The sequence below is a fragment of the Salvelinus fontinalis genome, unplaced genomic scaffold (genome assembly GCF_029448725.1).
Source record: "Salvelinus fontinalis isolate EN_2023a unplaced genomic scaffold, ASM2944872v1 scaffold_0033, whole genome shotgun sequence".
Lineage (NCBI taxonomy): Eukaryota > Metazoa > Chordata > Actinopteri > Salmoniformes > Salmonidae > Salvelinus > Salvelinus fontinalis.
In genome coordinates this window covers 569637-583134 of record NW_026600242.1, presented here as the reverse complement: position 1 = coordinate 583134, position 13498 = coordinate 569637, and the positions used below count along the sequence as shown (strand labels likewise).

At 48.4% G+C, this 13498-nt stretch overlaps 1 protein-coding gene across 1 annotated transcript in view; it reads left to right on the top strand.

Annotated features, from left to right (window-relative positions):
* LOC129842329 (nuclear pore membrane glycoprotein 210-like) overlaps positions 1-13498 on the top strand; it is a 148949-nt gene that overhangs the window by 62001 nt on the left and 73450 nt on the right. Inside the window, exons 20-28 of the mRNA XM_055910832.1 lie at positions 3484-3585; positions 3711-3839; positions 4022-4149; positions 4272-4404; positions 5008-5070; positions 6192-6371; positions 6473-6553; positions 6779-6910; positions 7090-7236. Coding sequence (XP_055766807.1) covers positions 3484-3585; positions 3711-3839; positions 4022-4149; positions 4272-4404; positions 5008-5070; positions 6192-6371; positions 6473-6553; positions 6779-6910; positions 7090-7236 — 1095 coding nt within the window. The remainder of the gene's footprint in view (positions 1-3483; positions 3586-3710; positions 3840-4021; positions 4150-4271; positions 4405-5007; positions 5071-6191; positions 6372-6472; positions 6554-6778; positions 6911-7089; positions 7237-13498) is intronic.

The following is a 13498-nucleotide window of genomic DNA, read 5'->3' as shown; positions in this document are numbered from 1 at the left end:
CTACCAAAAGAGTCTCCTCTCAGCCTGCCATTGACTATGTACAGACCCAGTGTTCGACAGAGCCTCAGGAGCTGTACTCCGTTTTTGTTTTTCACTTTGTCATAGTTGTTTCTGTGGGGGTATGTGGGGAGGGAAAGGTTATTGCTTCCTGGTAGGTGTTTATCCCCATGACTGTTAATAGTGTCTTGTTCTTCTGCTGTTCTAGCATTCAGGTCTCCACAGACCAGTACGTTGCCTTGGGCCTGAAAGTGACTAATCTCTCCCTCTAGAATAGAGAAGCTCTCTTCATTGAAGTAGGGTGACTCTGAGGGGGGAATGTATGTGGCACAGAGGAAGACGTTTTTATCTGTCAAGATAGCCTCCTTGTTGATTTTTAACCAGATAAAGAATTCTCCTGTTTTGATCAATTCGATTGAATTAATTAGTTCAGATTTATACCATATTAACATTCCCCCTGAGTCTCTGCCCTGTTTGATTCCTTTTAATTTAGTGGATGGTATGATTATCTCCCTATAACCTAGTGGACAGCCAGTGGAAACAGGACTTCAATCCTTGTAAATTCCAACATGCAACGTAAAAAGACTTCATAACTTTTTTTTCTCTCTTTCTTTTCTTTACCTTTCAAAATGAGACAAACATTCACAATCCAAGAAGAACCATTAAAACAGGATTTTTCAATTAAAGTAAACTATTATTTTGCAAATGTGATTTGTTTATCATTTAAGATGATGACACAAGAATTTGTGTCATGCCACTTGGGTGGATGTAGTGTGAGGATGGTGGTGTTCTTGTACTCATCTTACCATGACCCTCGGCCTATCACATGTGAGCATAGTAGACTCAGCATTTGTTTAATGTCACTCATTTGGTTGGTGGGGGCTGGGCCAGTTGCTCCTCTCACAGCCTGTGCGTAGCTCTGCCTGCTGGGCTGTGGCTCCTCCAGGTGTGGGTCTGCGGTGGGGAGGAGGGGGGTGGTAGGCCTCATCTGGGTGGCTCTGAAGCTGGGCTGGGGTGATCTGTGCTGCGCTGGCTGTGGTGGGCATTGAGGTTGGTGGTGCTGTGGTCGTGGCTGGGGGGTCCAGGGTGCTGGTCCGGGGTGATGTGTCGGTGATCTCGGAGGGGTGGAAATTGCTCCGCTGTTCCTGGGTGGACAGGTCGGGCTGCGGTTTAAAGCGACGTCCTTGAGAGTCTTGGCAAGGATGGGGACTGTCTCCCTGTACAGGTGAACATGGTCATAGAGACAGTCCAGATCGAGGGTGGGATGGTGGGCCAGGTGTACATTGGGTCGCAGGGCACAGTCCCGGGATAGGCTGGTGTTTATTCTTTGGATTGTGGCAGGGTGGAAGTCCCTCCTCTGTAGAAGGGTTGACACTATGATTCTTGAGTTGGGGAAGATTGCAGAGGCCTTCTCAATCACTCCCCGTAGTGAAGTCGCCACCCTCTCCTGCTGAGCACGCAGGTCGTTGCTTCCGGTATGTATAATTATGTGGCTTGGCGACCCGAGATGGGCCTTATCAAGCAGCTCCATGGCACTTTGCGTTGTTGGGCACCACACCTTTCTCGTTTTGTGTCTAGGGAAAAGTTTCTTCTCCTGGACATACTTCCCATTTGAGTCCATTAACAGGACGATGTCAGCCAGTGTTTCTTCTGGACTGGGGGGGGGCAGAGTGGGGGCTGGTGGGTGTTGGAGCTGGGGTGTGGCTGGCCTGTGTCAGTGCCACTGTCAGTGGGAGGCTGTTCTGTGGGTTGGGGAGGAGGGGTGCAGCAGGCAGGGCTGGGGAAGTCTGGCTGGTTGAGCTGGGCTCCTCTGCTGTGTGAGGGCAGGTCATAGGGTGGTGATCTATCTGCTCCTGCAGCCTGTCCTCTGCTCTCTTTCTCTCCTGCAGCTCCTCTCTTAGTGTGGTCAGCTCCTTATTGCTGCTCTGCCTGTCTTTTTGGAGCTCTCTCACCTCCTGTGTTAGATCAGCCAGCTCTCTCTTGAGTCCGTCTCTCTCTTGCTGAACCTCTTTCAGCTGTGTTGCAAGGCTGCTGTCCTGCTCTGTCCTCACCTTGGTTAGGAGCTCCTCTAAGGTGTGGTTGTCTGGTTGCTGCTTGCTCACGCTCTCCCTGAGCAGGACCACCTCCCCCTCCAGTTTGGTGAACTCATCCCTCATGGCAGCCATGGTGGTGAGGAGGGCCTGAGCCTGCTCTGCACTGAGGGGGTCGCTCTCCTCCTGTGGCGTGTCCTCCATTATGGTGGGAAGAGAGGTGCTGGATGTGCCTTGTTGGGTGGGGAGGGTAGGGGTGAGGGTGGTGCTGGTGGAGTTTGTCTTGTGGGAGGGCATGTCACTGGTGGTGTTCTTCTCTCTCTCCGCTCTCTCCTTAATGGTGTGAAAGTCTGTTTCAAACAGCCTGATGTTACCTTGCACCATGACAGTCCCAGTCTTGTAGAGGTTGATTGTTATCATGGTGCTGTCAGGGTCGTCTGTCTCTTTGATTTTCAGCTTCCACCCATTACAGATTCCCTCTTTCTTTATGCATGGGTAGTGAGAGCAGACTGCTGAGCGCCATGCATTTGGCTGGTCAGTGAGGAAGATGAGATTACTCACGTCACCGTTTTTGTAGAGGTCTGCAAAAAGAGTTTCTGGCCTCTCCTCTAGTAGTTTCTGTTTGAAAGCTTTCCTCATTGTGTCATTTTTGGCCTTTTTTGGGTAGAGAATGGATTCTGCGCTGAGGGGGAGTGGGGACATGGTGTCTGTGCGCTCTGCTACTCCCGCTGCTTCTGCGCTGTTCTGCTGCCCCGTTGCCATGGCAACCGATTTGTTCGTCTGCTGTTCGCGCTACTTTAGAAAAAAACAGCAAAAAGAGTGAAAAATCCTCACACAAAATACTTAAGATATGTTTACCGTTAGTCCGTGCTGCTTTTTGGGTTTCTCACTCAGTTTGGTCGTTTGATGTAGTTGTATTAACTGCCCTTGCTAGGTTTGTTATAGCTCGTTCTTTCTGGCTAGCTTGTTATTCTGCTGGCTAGGTCTTTGTTGTGTAGCTAGCTAACTAGACTCACAACTTCTTAACTTGAGGCGCAAAGTTACTTTTTTTTCTATTCTGAATGAATAGAGTTGTTGTTCATCACTTCTTGTCTGGAATTCTTCTTCGATTAGTGTTTATCTCATTCTAAAAACCCAAAAAAATCAAATATATCAGGAGCTCATGTTGAGCATGACTCTCTCTCTCTTATATCTCTCTCTGTCTGTCTCTCTCATCTCTGTCTCTCTTATATCGCTCTCTCTGTCTGTCTGTCTCTCCCTTTCTCATATCTCTCTCTCATATCTATATCTCTCTCTTATATCTGTCTGTCTGTCTGTCTGTCTGTCTGTCTGTCTCTCTCTTTCTCATATCTCTCTCTCTCTCTCATATATCTCTCTCTCTCATATCTCTCTCTCTCTCTTATATCTCTCACTCTGTCTCTTTCTCTCTCTCATATCTCTCTCTCTCTCTCTCTAGGAGAACCTGACATTGGTTCAGGGTTCAGGACACTTCTTGGTTCGTCTTCAGGACAGAGAGCTGGCCAACATCACTTACCTGGAGAACAGCAATGTTGTACAGGTGACACACACAAACTCACCATTAACACACACACTCACCATTAACACACATACACTGCCCATAGCCAAGGAGTTCTGACTACGGTCCACAGAGTGCTGCTAAGTCAGGCTTGTGTTGTCTCTTAGGTGTCTCCCCTGCGGCCCGGCCTCTCCTCCATCCTGGCCTATGACTTGTGTTTGACCTCTGCTGACCCCGCCGTGACCTCCATCTCCGTTTCTGACATCACTGACTTCCAGATAGACTTTGTTGACATTGTGCGTATCCTCTCATTCTGTTGGATGAAGGAGAGTTGCTCTTTACAACCATGCTGGATTATAGGACACCACATTTGGTGTGTGTGTGTGTGCGTGTGCGTGTGTGTGTGTGTGTGTGTGTGTGTGTGTGTGTGTGTGTGTGTGTGTGTGTGTGTGTGTGTGTGTGTGTGTGTGTGTGTCAGGTGGAGGTGGACCACAGTGCTCTGGTTCGTGTGCGTGTTCTAGACTCTAACAGACAACCCTTCCTACATCGTTACCTTCCTCTGATGCACCTCAAACTGACCCCCTCCTCACCCATCCTCACTGTGGAGTGAGTACCCGTGTGTGTGTGTACTTTCTGTCTGTTATGTCCACATTCCTAAGAAACATTTCACTGGATAGAGATGTGTGACAAATTTAGACAACCTGGTACATAAACGTGTGTGTGAGTAGGCCTGCAGGGCCGTTGGACAGCGTCTCCGTAGGTTACCGTGTGTCAAGTCAGACAGTGGGAGTGGTCAGTCTTCACCTGTCTGCAGTGGACAGCAGTGGGAGTGTCCGGACCTCCTCTCACAAACAGCTACAGGTAGACAACCAATCATAACCCCAGCAGAGCAATGCACACAACACACCATAAAACTATATTAGAAACTGGGTGGTTGGAGCCCTGAATGCTGATTGGCTGCCAGCTGTGTATACCGCATGTATGACAAAACATGTAGTTTTACTGCTCTAATTACGTTGGTAACCAGTTTATAATAGCAATAAAGCACCTTGGGGGTTTGTGGTACACGGCCAATATACCACGGCTAAGGGCTGTGACCAGGCACTGCGCGATACGTCGTGCCTAAGAACAGCCCTTAGCCGTGGTATATTGGCCATATACCACACCCCCTCGGGCCGTATTGCTTAATTATACAGTCTGTATACAGTCCTGATGTACTGTCACAACACACCATAAAACTATAGTATACAGTCTGTATACAGTCCTGATGTACTGTCACAACATACCATAAAACTATAGTATACAGTCTGTATACAGTCCTGATGTACTGTCACAACATACCATAAAACTATAGTATACAGTCTGTATACAGTCCTGATGTACTGTCACAACACACCATAAAACTATAGTATACAGTCTGTATACAGTCCTGATGAACTAACTGTACATTGTTTTCATATGCAGGTCTACCCCAGATTCACCCTGCAGCCACGAAGTCTGGCACTGACACTGGGCAGCGTACGACAGGTAACCAAATACACATTATCAGTGTTTCTAAAATGATGGTTCAGGAGGAGCCACTGGTGGGATTCTGTTCACGCTGACACAATGCAGAAATCACTCTGACATTTCCTAGTTGCTAAAATTCTAATACTTCGCCTAATATCAGTGTATGTGCCAAAACAAGCAAGTATCGTGCAGAGAATCATTGTACCATCTAAACCGCTGTGAAATATATTTTCCATAACCGAAATGTTTTATTTTCAGCTGTTAGAAAATTATGTACAAAACCGTAGGTAAAAGATGCAAAAACAAAAGAATAGAAAGCATAGAATTAATGCACATTGAACAGATCTACCCCATTTTAGACTTGCTTTCAATGAGAATGACAGATCTATAACACACATTTCTTTGTAAATTTGATCGTCACCCAAAAAGTTACATATTGCAGCTTTAACTCTGACTCTAGGTTCATGTTAACTCTGACTCTAGGTTTCTGTTAACTCTGACTCTAGGTTCATGTTAACTCTGACTCTAGGTTTCTGTTAACTCTGACTCTAGGTTTCTGTTAACTCTGACTCTAGGTTCATGTTAACTCTGACTTTAGGTTCATGTTAACTCTGACTCTAGGTTTCTGTTAACTCTGACTCTAGGTTTCTGTTAACTCTGACTCTAGGTTTCTGTTAACTCTGACTCTAGGTTTCTGTTAACTCTGACTCTAGGTTCATGTTAACTCTGACTTTAGGTTCATGTTAACTCTGACTCTAGGTTTCTGTTAACTCTGACTCTAGGTTTCTGTTAACTCTGACTCTAGGTTTCTGTTAACTCTGACTCTAGGTTTCTGTTAACTCTGACTCTAGGTTTCTGTTTACTCCTACTCTAGGTTCATGTTAACTCTGACTCTAGGTTTCTGTTAACTCTGACTCTAGGTTTCTGTTTACTCCTACTCTAGGTTCATGTTCACTCTGACTCTAGGTTTCTGTTAACTCTGACTCTGATTCATCACTGGATCACATAACAATTCAAAAGGCTTTTAGAGATACACAACAAAGTGAATATGATGCTGATGGAAGTCATGGTACTACTATCAACTGTGTCAATGTCATAACTCCCTCTCATACACTTACACATGCACACCTCTCTCTCAGGTGAAGTGGGAGGGCGGCCCCCACCCCCAGTCCAGTGTGGGCTTCTCTGTGAGTGACAGCCACATCGCCACGGTGACCGACACAGGATTGGTCCGTGGCGTGGCAGTGGGCATGGTCAAACTCAGAGGTGCGTTGCAGACCGTCACTCAGGACACCGGAGCTCTGCTCACCTTCGCACAGGTACACACACACACCCACCCACCCACCCACCCACACACACACACACACACACACATACTTTTGACTTGTTGATTATCTGGTTGTCTTTGTGTGTGTGTCAGGATGAGGTGGATGTGGAGGTGTTTAACCTGACAGGGGTCAGGATCCAGGCCCCTCTGGTCAAACTGTCTGTGGGCACTGAGGTAACATACAGATCATGTTTGTATTCAATTCAAGGGGCTTTATTGGCATGGGAAACATGTGTTAAGTAATTATCTTTTTGTATTCTCTCTCAAGCATTGTCATTGTATGATGAATGTATGTGGCAGGCAGTGTAGTTTGTTTCTGTGTATGTTTGTACGGTATTTGGGTGTGTATGTGCATGTGGTTTAGTAACCCCAGTGTGTGTGTGCGTTGCGTGTATTTAGATGCCAGTGTATGTGATGGGCAGTGACAGTAGTCAGAATCCCTTTGCTCTGGGCAGTGTAGAGTCTGGTCTCTCCTTCCACTGGAATCTGGGCAAGCTTGGAGTACTGGAGATACAAACACGACACACTCAGGTACGCTACACTTTGTCCCTGTATATGTAGGTCGATGTGTGTCAAACCACTTGGATATGACTGTGTGTGTGTGTGTGTGTGTGTGTGTGTGTGTGTGTGTGTGTGTGTGTGTGTGTGTGTGTGTGTGTGTGTGTGTGTGTGTGTGTGTGTGTGTGTGTGTGTGTGTGTGTGTGTGTTAGGCGGGGGTGACTGTCTCTCCTGCCCATAGTTTCTCTGTGCTGGTGAGGGCGTGGGCAGCGGGCAGGACCAGTTTGAGAGTGACAGTTCAGCTGGCCAATCACACGTCAGCCTCCCACCAGCAGCTCTCTGACGAGATACAGATACTGGTAAACACACTGGGTCCACCTCCTGCTTTTTCACCTCCTGCTTTTGAGACATTTGTTTCTAGGTTGTTGAGTAGTTTATGTCTGTGTTATGATAACCTCTCTACTCCGGTCCTCTGATCTACTCTCTCCTCTCTAAGTTGTACCAGGAGATGCAGCTGGCTGTAGGAACCTCCAGATCTCTCTCCTCTCTAAGTTGTACCAGGAGATGCAGCTGGCTGTAGGAACCTCTAGATCTCTCTCCTCTCCTCTCTAAGTTGTACCAGGAGATGCAGCTGGCTGTAGGAACCTCCAGATCTCTCTCCTCTCCTCTCTAAGTTGTACCAGGAGATGCAGCTGGCTGTAGGAACCTCCAGATCTCTCTCCTCTCTAAGTTGTACCAGGAGATGCAGCTGGCTGTAGGAACCTCCAGATCTCTCTCCTCTCCTCTCTAAGTTGTACCAGGAGATGCAGCTGGCTGTAGGAACCTCCAGATCTCTCTCCTCTCTAAGTTGTACCAGGAGATGCACCTGGCTGTATGAACCTCCAGATCTCTCTCCTCTCTAAGTTGTACCAGGAGATGCAGCTGGCTGTAGGAACCTCCAGATCTCTCTCCTCTCCTCTCTAAGTTGTACCAGGAGATGCAGCTGGCTGTAGGAACCTCCAGATCTCTCTCCTCTCCTCTCTAAGTTGTACCAGGAGATGCAGCTGGCTGTAGGAACCTCCAGATCTCTCTCCTCTCTAAGTTGTACCAGGAGATGCAGCTGGCTGTAGGAACCTCAAGATCTCTCTCCTCTCCTCTCTAAGTTGCACCAGGAGATGCAGCTGGCTGTATGAACCTCCAGATCTCGCTCGTCTCTCCTCTCTAAGTTGCACCAGGAGATACAGCTGGCTGTAGGAACCTCCAGATCTCTCCTCTCTAAGTTGTACCAAGAGATGCAGCTGGCTGTAGGAACCTCCAGATCTCTCTCCTCTCTTCTCTCTAAGTTGTACCAGGAGATGCAGCTGGCTGTAGGAACCTCCAGATCTCGCTCTTCTCTCCTCTCTAAGTTGTACCAGGAGATGCAGCTGGCTGTAGCAACCTCCAGATCTCTCTCCTCTCTTCTCTCTAAGTTGTACCAGGAGATGCAGCTGGCTGTAGGAACCTCCAGATCTCTCCTCTCTCCTCTATAAGTTGTACCAGGAGATGCAGCTGGCTGTATGAACCTCCAGATCTCTCTCCTCTCTAAGTTGTACCAGGAGATGCAGCTGGCTGTAGCAACCTCCAGATCTCTCTCCTCTCTAAGTTGTACCAGGGGATGCAGCTGACTGTAGGAACCTCCAGATCTCTCCTCTAAGTTGTACCAGGGGATGCAGCTGGCTGTATGAACCTCCAGATCTCTCCTCTCTAAGTTGTACCAGGAGATGCAGCTTGCTGTAGGAACCTCCAGATCTCTCCTCTCTAAGTTATACCAGGGGATGCAGCTGGCTGTAGGAACCTACAGATCTCTCCTATCTAATGTGAGCGGACCAAGTAATTGGGCGTCACTCTAAAGCGGGAAGGTGGAACAAACGAGTCAGGAGTAGGTTTTCTTGATTGAACAAAGTTCTATATTGAGGGCATTTGGACAACACAAACACTCCAACAGAATCAATGAAACTCTCCAAAGGAATAAAACATATATCTTCTTCTCCAGAGCAAAACAGGAACACAATACGATTGTCTTTAAATTACAACAAAAAGTCACGACATTGTCACAGTCTTAATGGTTCTTCCTAGATAGCTCCTCTGTCTCGGTGGCCATCTTCCAGAGATAGTTCCCCCCTCTTGCTGGTTCCATACTCTCTCTTATAGGGGAAGGAGAATATCTCATTAGTAGTGTCAGCTGTGCTTAATTGCCTCTGGTTCACCTGTCTCCCATGCCTTGTTGGGCTACCATCCGTGAGCCCAGCCTGCCCTCTGGTGGTCCTTCCACACTAAGTTGTACCAGGAGATGTAGCTGGCTGTAGGAACCTCCAGATCTCTCCTCTAAGTTATACCAGGGGATGCAGCTGACTGTAGGAACCTCCAGATCTCTCTCCTCTCCGCTCTAAGTTGTACCAGGAGATGCAGCTGGCTGTAGGAACCTCCAGATCTCTCTCCTCTCCTCTCTAAGTTGTACCAGGGGATGCAGCTGGCTGTAGGAACCTACAGATCTCTCCTCTCTAAGTTGTACCAAGAGATACAGCTGGCTGTATGAACCTCCAGATCTCTCCTCTAAGTTATACCAGGAGATGTAGCTGGCTGTAGGAACCTCCAGATCTCTCCTCTAAGTTATACCAGGGGATGCAGCCTGCTGTATGAACCTCCAGATCTCGCTACTCTCTCCTCTCTAAGTTGTACCAGGGGATGCAGCTGACTGTAGGAACCTCCAGATCTCTCCTCTCTAAGTTGTACCAGGAGATGCAGCTGGCTGTAGGAACCTCCAGATCTCTCCTCTAAGTTATACCAGGGGATGCAGCTGGCTGTATGAACCTCCAGATCTCTCTCCTCTCTAAGTTGTACCAGGAGATGCAGCTGGCTGTAGGAACCTCCAGATCTCTCTCCTCTCCTCTCTAAGTTGTACCAGGAGATGCAGCTGGCTGTAGGAACCTCCAGATCTCTCTCCTCTCCTCTCTAAGTTGTACCAGGAGATGCAGCTGGCTGTAGGAACCTCCATATTTCTCTCCTCTCCTCTCTAAGTTGTACCAGGAGATGCAGCTGGCTGTAGGAACCTCCAGATCTCTCTCCTCTCTAAGTTGTACCAGGAGATGCAGCTGGCTGTATGAACCCCCAGATCTCGCTCCTCTCTCCTCTCTAAGTTGTACCAGGAGATACAGCTGGCTGTAGGAACCTCCAGATCTCTCCTCTCTAAGTTGTACCAAGAGATGCAGCTGGCTGTATGAACCTCCAGATCTCTCTCCTCTCTTCTCTCTAAGTTGTACCAGGAGATGCAGCTGGCTGTAGGAACCTCCAGATCGCTCTTCTCTCCTCTCTAAGTTGTACCAGGAGATGCAGCTGGCTGTAGCAACCTCCAGATCTCTCTCCTCTCTTTTCTCTAAGTTGTACCAGGAGATGCAGCTGGCTGTAGGAACCTCCAGATCTCGCTCTTCTCTTCTCTCTAAGTTGTACCAGGAGATGCAGCTGGCTGTATGAACCTCCAGATATCTCTCCTCTCCTGTCTAAATTGTACCAGGAGATGCAGCTGGCTGTAGCAACCTCCAGATCTCTCTCCTCTCTAAGTTGTACCAGGAGATGCACCTGGCTGTATGAACCTCCAGATCTCGCTCTTCTCTTCTCTCTAAGTTGTACCAGGGGATGCAGCTGGCTGTAGGAACCTCCAGATCTCTCCTCTCTAAGTTGTACCAGGAGATGTAGCTGGCTGTAGGAACCTACAGATCTCTCCTCTAAGTTATACCAGGGGATGCAGCCTGCTGTATGAACCTCCAGATCTCTCTCCTCCCCTCTCTAAGTTGTACCAGGGGATGCAGCTGGCTGTAGGAACCTCCAGATCTCTCCTCTCTAAGTTGTACCAGGAGATGCAGCTGGCTGTAGGAACCTCCAGATCTCTCTCCTCTCCTCTCTAAGTTGTACCAGGAGATGCAGCTGGCTGTAGGAACCTCCAGATCTCTCTCCTCTCCTCTCTAAGTTGTACCAGGAGATGCAGCTGGCTGTATGAACCTCCAGATCTCTCTCCTCCCCTCTCTAAGTTGTACCAGGGGATGCAGCTGGCTGTAGGAACCTACAGATCTCTCCTCTCTAAGTTGTACCAGGAGATGTAGCTGGCTGTAGGAACCTCCAGATCTGTCCTCTAAGTTATACCAGGGGATGCAGCCTGCTGTATGAACCTCCAGATATCTCTCCTCCCCTCTCTAAGTTATACCAGGAGATGCAGCTGGCTGTAGGAACCTCCAGATCTCTCCTCTCTAAGTTGTACCAGGAGATGCAGCTGGCTGTAGGAACCTCCAGATCTCTCCTCTAAGTTATACCAGGGGATGCAGCCTGCTGTATGAACCCCCAGATCTCGCTCCTCTCTCCTCTCTAAGTTGTACCAGGGGATGCAGCTGACTGTAGGAACCTCCAGATCTCTCCTCTCTAAGTTGTACCAAGAGATACAGCTGGCTGTATGAACCTCCAGATCTCTCTCCTCTCTTCTCTCTAAGTTGTACCAGGAGATGCAGCTGGCTGTAGGAACCTCCAGATCTCTCTCCTCTCTTCTCTCTAAGTTGTACCAGGAGATGCAGCTGGCTGTAGCAACCTCCAGATCTCTCTCCTCTCTTCTCTCTAAGTTGTACCAGGAGATGCAGCTGGCTGTATGAACCTCCAGATATCTCTCCTCTCCTGTCTAAGTTGTACCAGGAGATGCAGCTGGCTGTATGAACCTCCAGATCTCTCTCCTCTCTAAGTTGTACCAGGAGATGCAGCTGGCTGTATGAACCTCCAGATCTCTCTCCTCTCTAAGTTGTACCAGGAGATGCAGCTGGCTGTATGAACCTCCAGATATCTCTCCTCTCCTGTCTAAGTTGTACCAGGAGATGCAGCTGGCTGTATGAACCTCCAGATCTCTCTCCTCTCTAAGTTGTACCAGGAGATGCAGCTGGCTGTATGAACCTCCAGATCTCTCTCCTCTCTAAGTTGTACCAGGAGATGCAGCTGGCTGTATGAACCTCCAGATATCTCTCCTCTCCTGTCTAAGTTGTACCAGGAGATGCAGCTGGCTGTATGAACCTCCAGATCTCTCTCCTCTCTAAGTTGTACCAGGAGATGCAGCTGGCTGTAGCAACCTCCAGATCTCTCTCCTCTCTAAGTTGTACCAGGGGATGCAGCTGACTGTAGGAACCTCCAGATCTCTCCTCTAAGTTGTACCAGGGGATGCAGCTGGCTGTATGAACCTCCAGATCTCTCCTCTAAGTTGTACCAGGAGATGCAGCTGGCTGTATGAACCTCCAGATCTCTCTCCTCTCTAAGTTGTACCAGGGGATGCAGCTGGCTGTAGGAACCTCCAGATCTCTCCTCTAAGTTATACCAGGGGATGCAGCTGGCTGTAGGAACCTCCAGATCTCTCTCCTCTCCTCTCTAAGTTGTACCAGGGGATGCAGCTGGCTGTAGGAACCTACAGATCTCTCCTATCTAATGTGAGCGGACCAAGTAATTGGGCGTCACTCTAAAGCGGGAAGGTGGAACAAACGAGTCAGGAGTAGGTTTTCTTGATTGAACAAAGTTCTATATTGAGGGCATTTGGACAACACAAACACTCCAACAGAATCAATGAAACTCTCCAAAGGAATAAAACATATATCTTCTTCTCCAGAGCAAAACAGGAACACAATACGATTGTCTTTAAATTACAACAAAAAGTCACGACATTGTCACAGTCTTAATGGTTCTTCCTAGATAGCTCCTCTGTCTCGGTGGCCATCTTCCAGAGATAGTTCCCCCCTCTTGCTGGTTCCATACTCTCTCTTATAGGGGAAGGAGAATATCTCATTAGTAGTGTCAGCTGTGCTTCATTGCCTCTGGTTCACCTGTCTCCCATGCCTTGTTGGGCTACCATCCGTGAGCCCAGCCTGCCCTCTGGTGGTCCTTCCACACTAAGTTGTACCAGGAGATGTAGCTGGCTGTAGGAACCTCCAGATCTCTCCTCTAAGTTATACCAGGGGATGCAGCCTGCTGTATGAACCTCCAGATCTCGCTCCTCTCTAAGTTGTACCAGGGGATGCAGCTGACTGTAGGAACCTCCAGATCTCTCCTCTCTAAGTTGTACCAGGAGATGCAGCTGGCTGTAGGAACCTCCAGATCTCTCCTCTAAGTTATACCAGGGGATGCAGCTGGCTGTATGAACCTCCAGATCTCTCTCCTCTCTAAGTTGTACCAGGAGATGCAGCTGGCTGTAGGAACCTCCAGATCTCTCTCCTCTCCTCTCTAAGTTGTACCAGGAGATGCAGCTGGCTGTAGGAACCTCCAGATCTCTCTCCTCTCCTCTCTAAGTTGTACCAGGAGATGCAGCTGGCTGTAGGAACCTCCAGATCTCTCTCCTCTCCTCTCTAAGTTGTACCAGGAGATGCAGCTGGCTGTAGGAACCTCCAGATCTCTCTCCTCTCCTCTCTAAGTTGTACCAGGAGATGCAGCTGGCTGTATGAACCTCCAGATCTCTCTCCTCCCCTCTCTAAGTTGTACCAGGGGATGCAGCTGGCTGTAGGAACCTACAGATCTCTCCTCTCTAAGTTGTACCAGGAGATGTAGCTGGCTGTAGGAACCTACAGATCTCTCCTCTCTAAGTTGTACCAG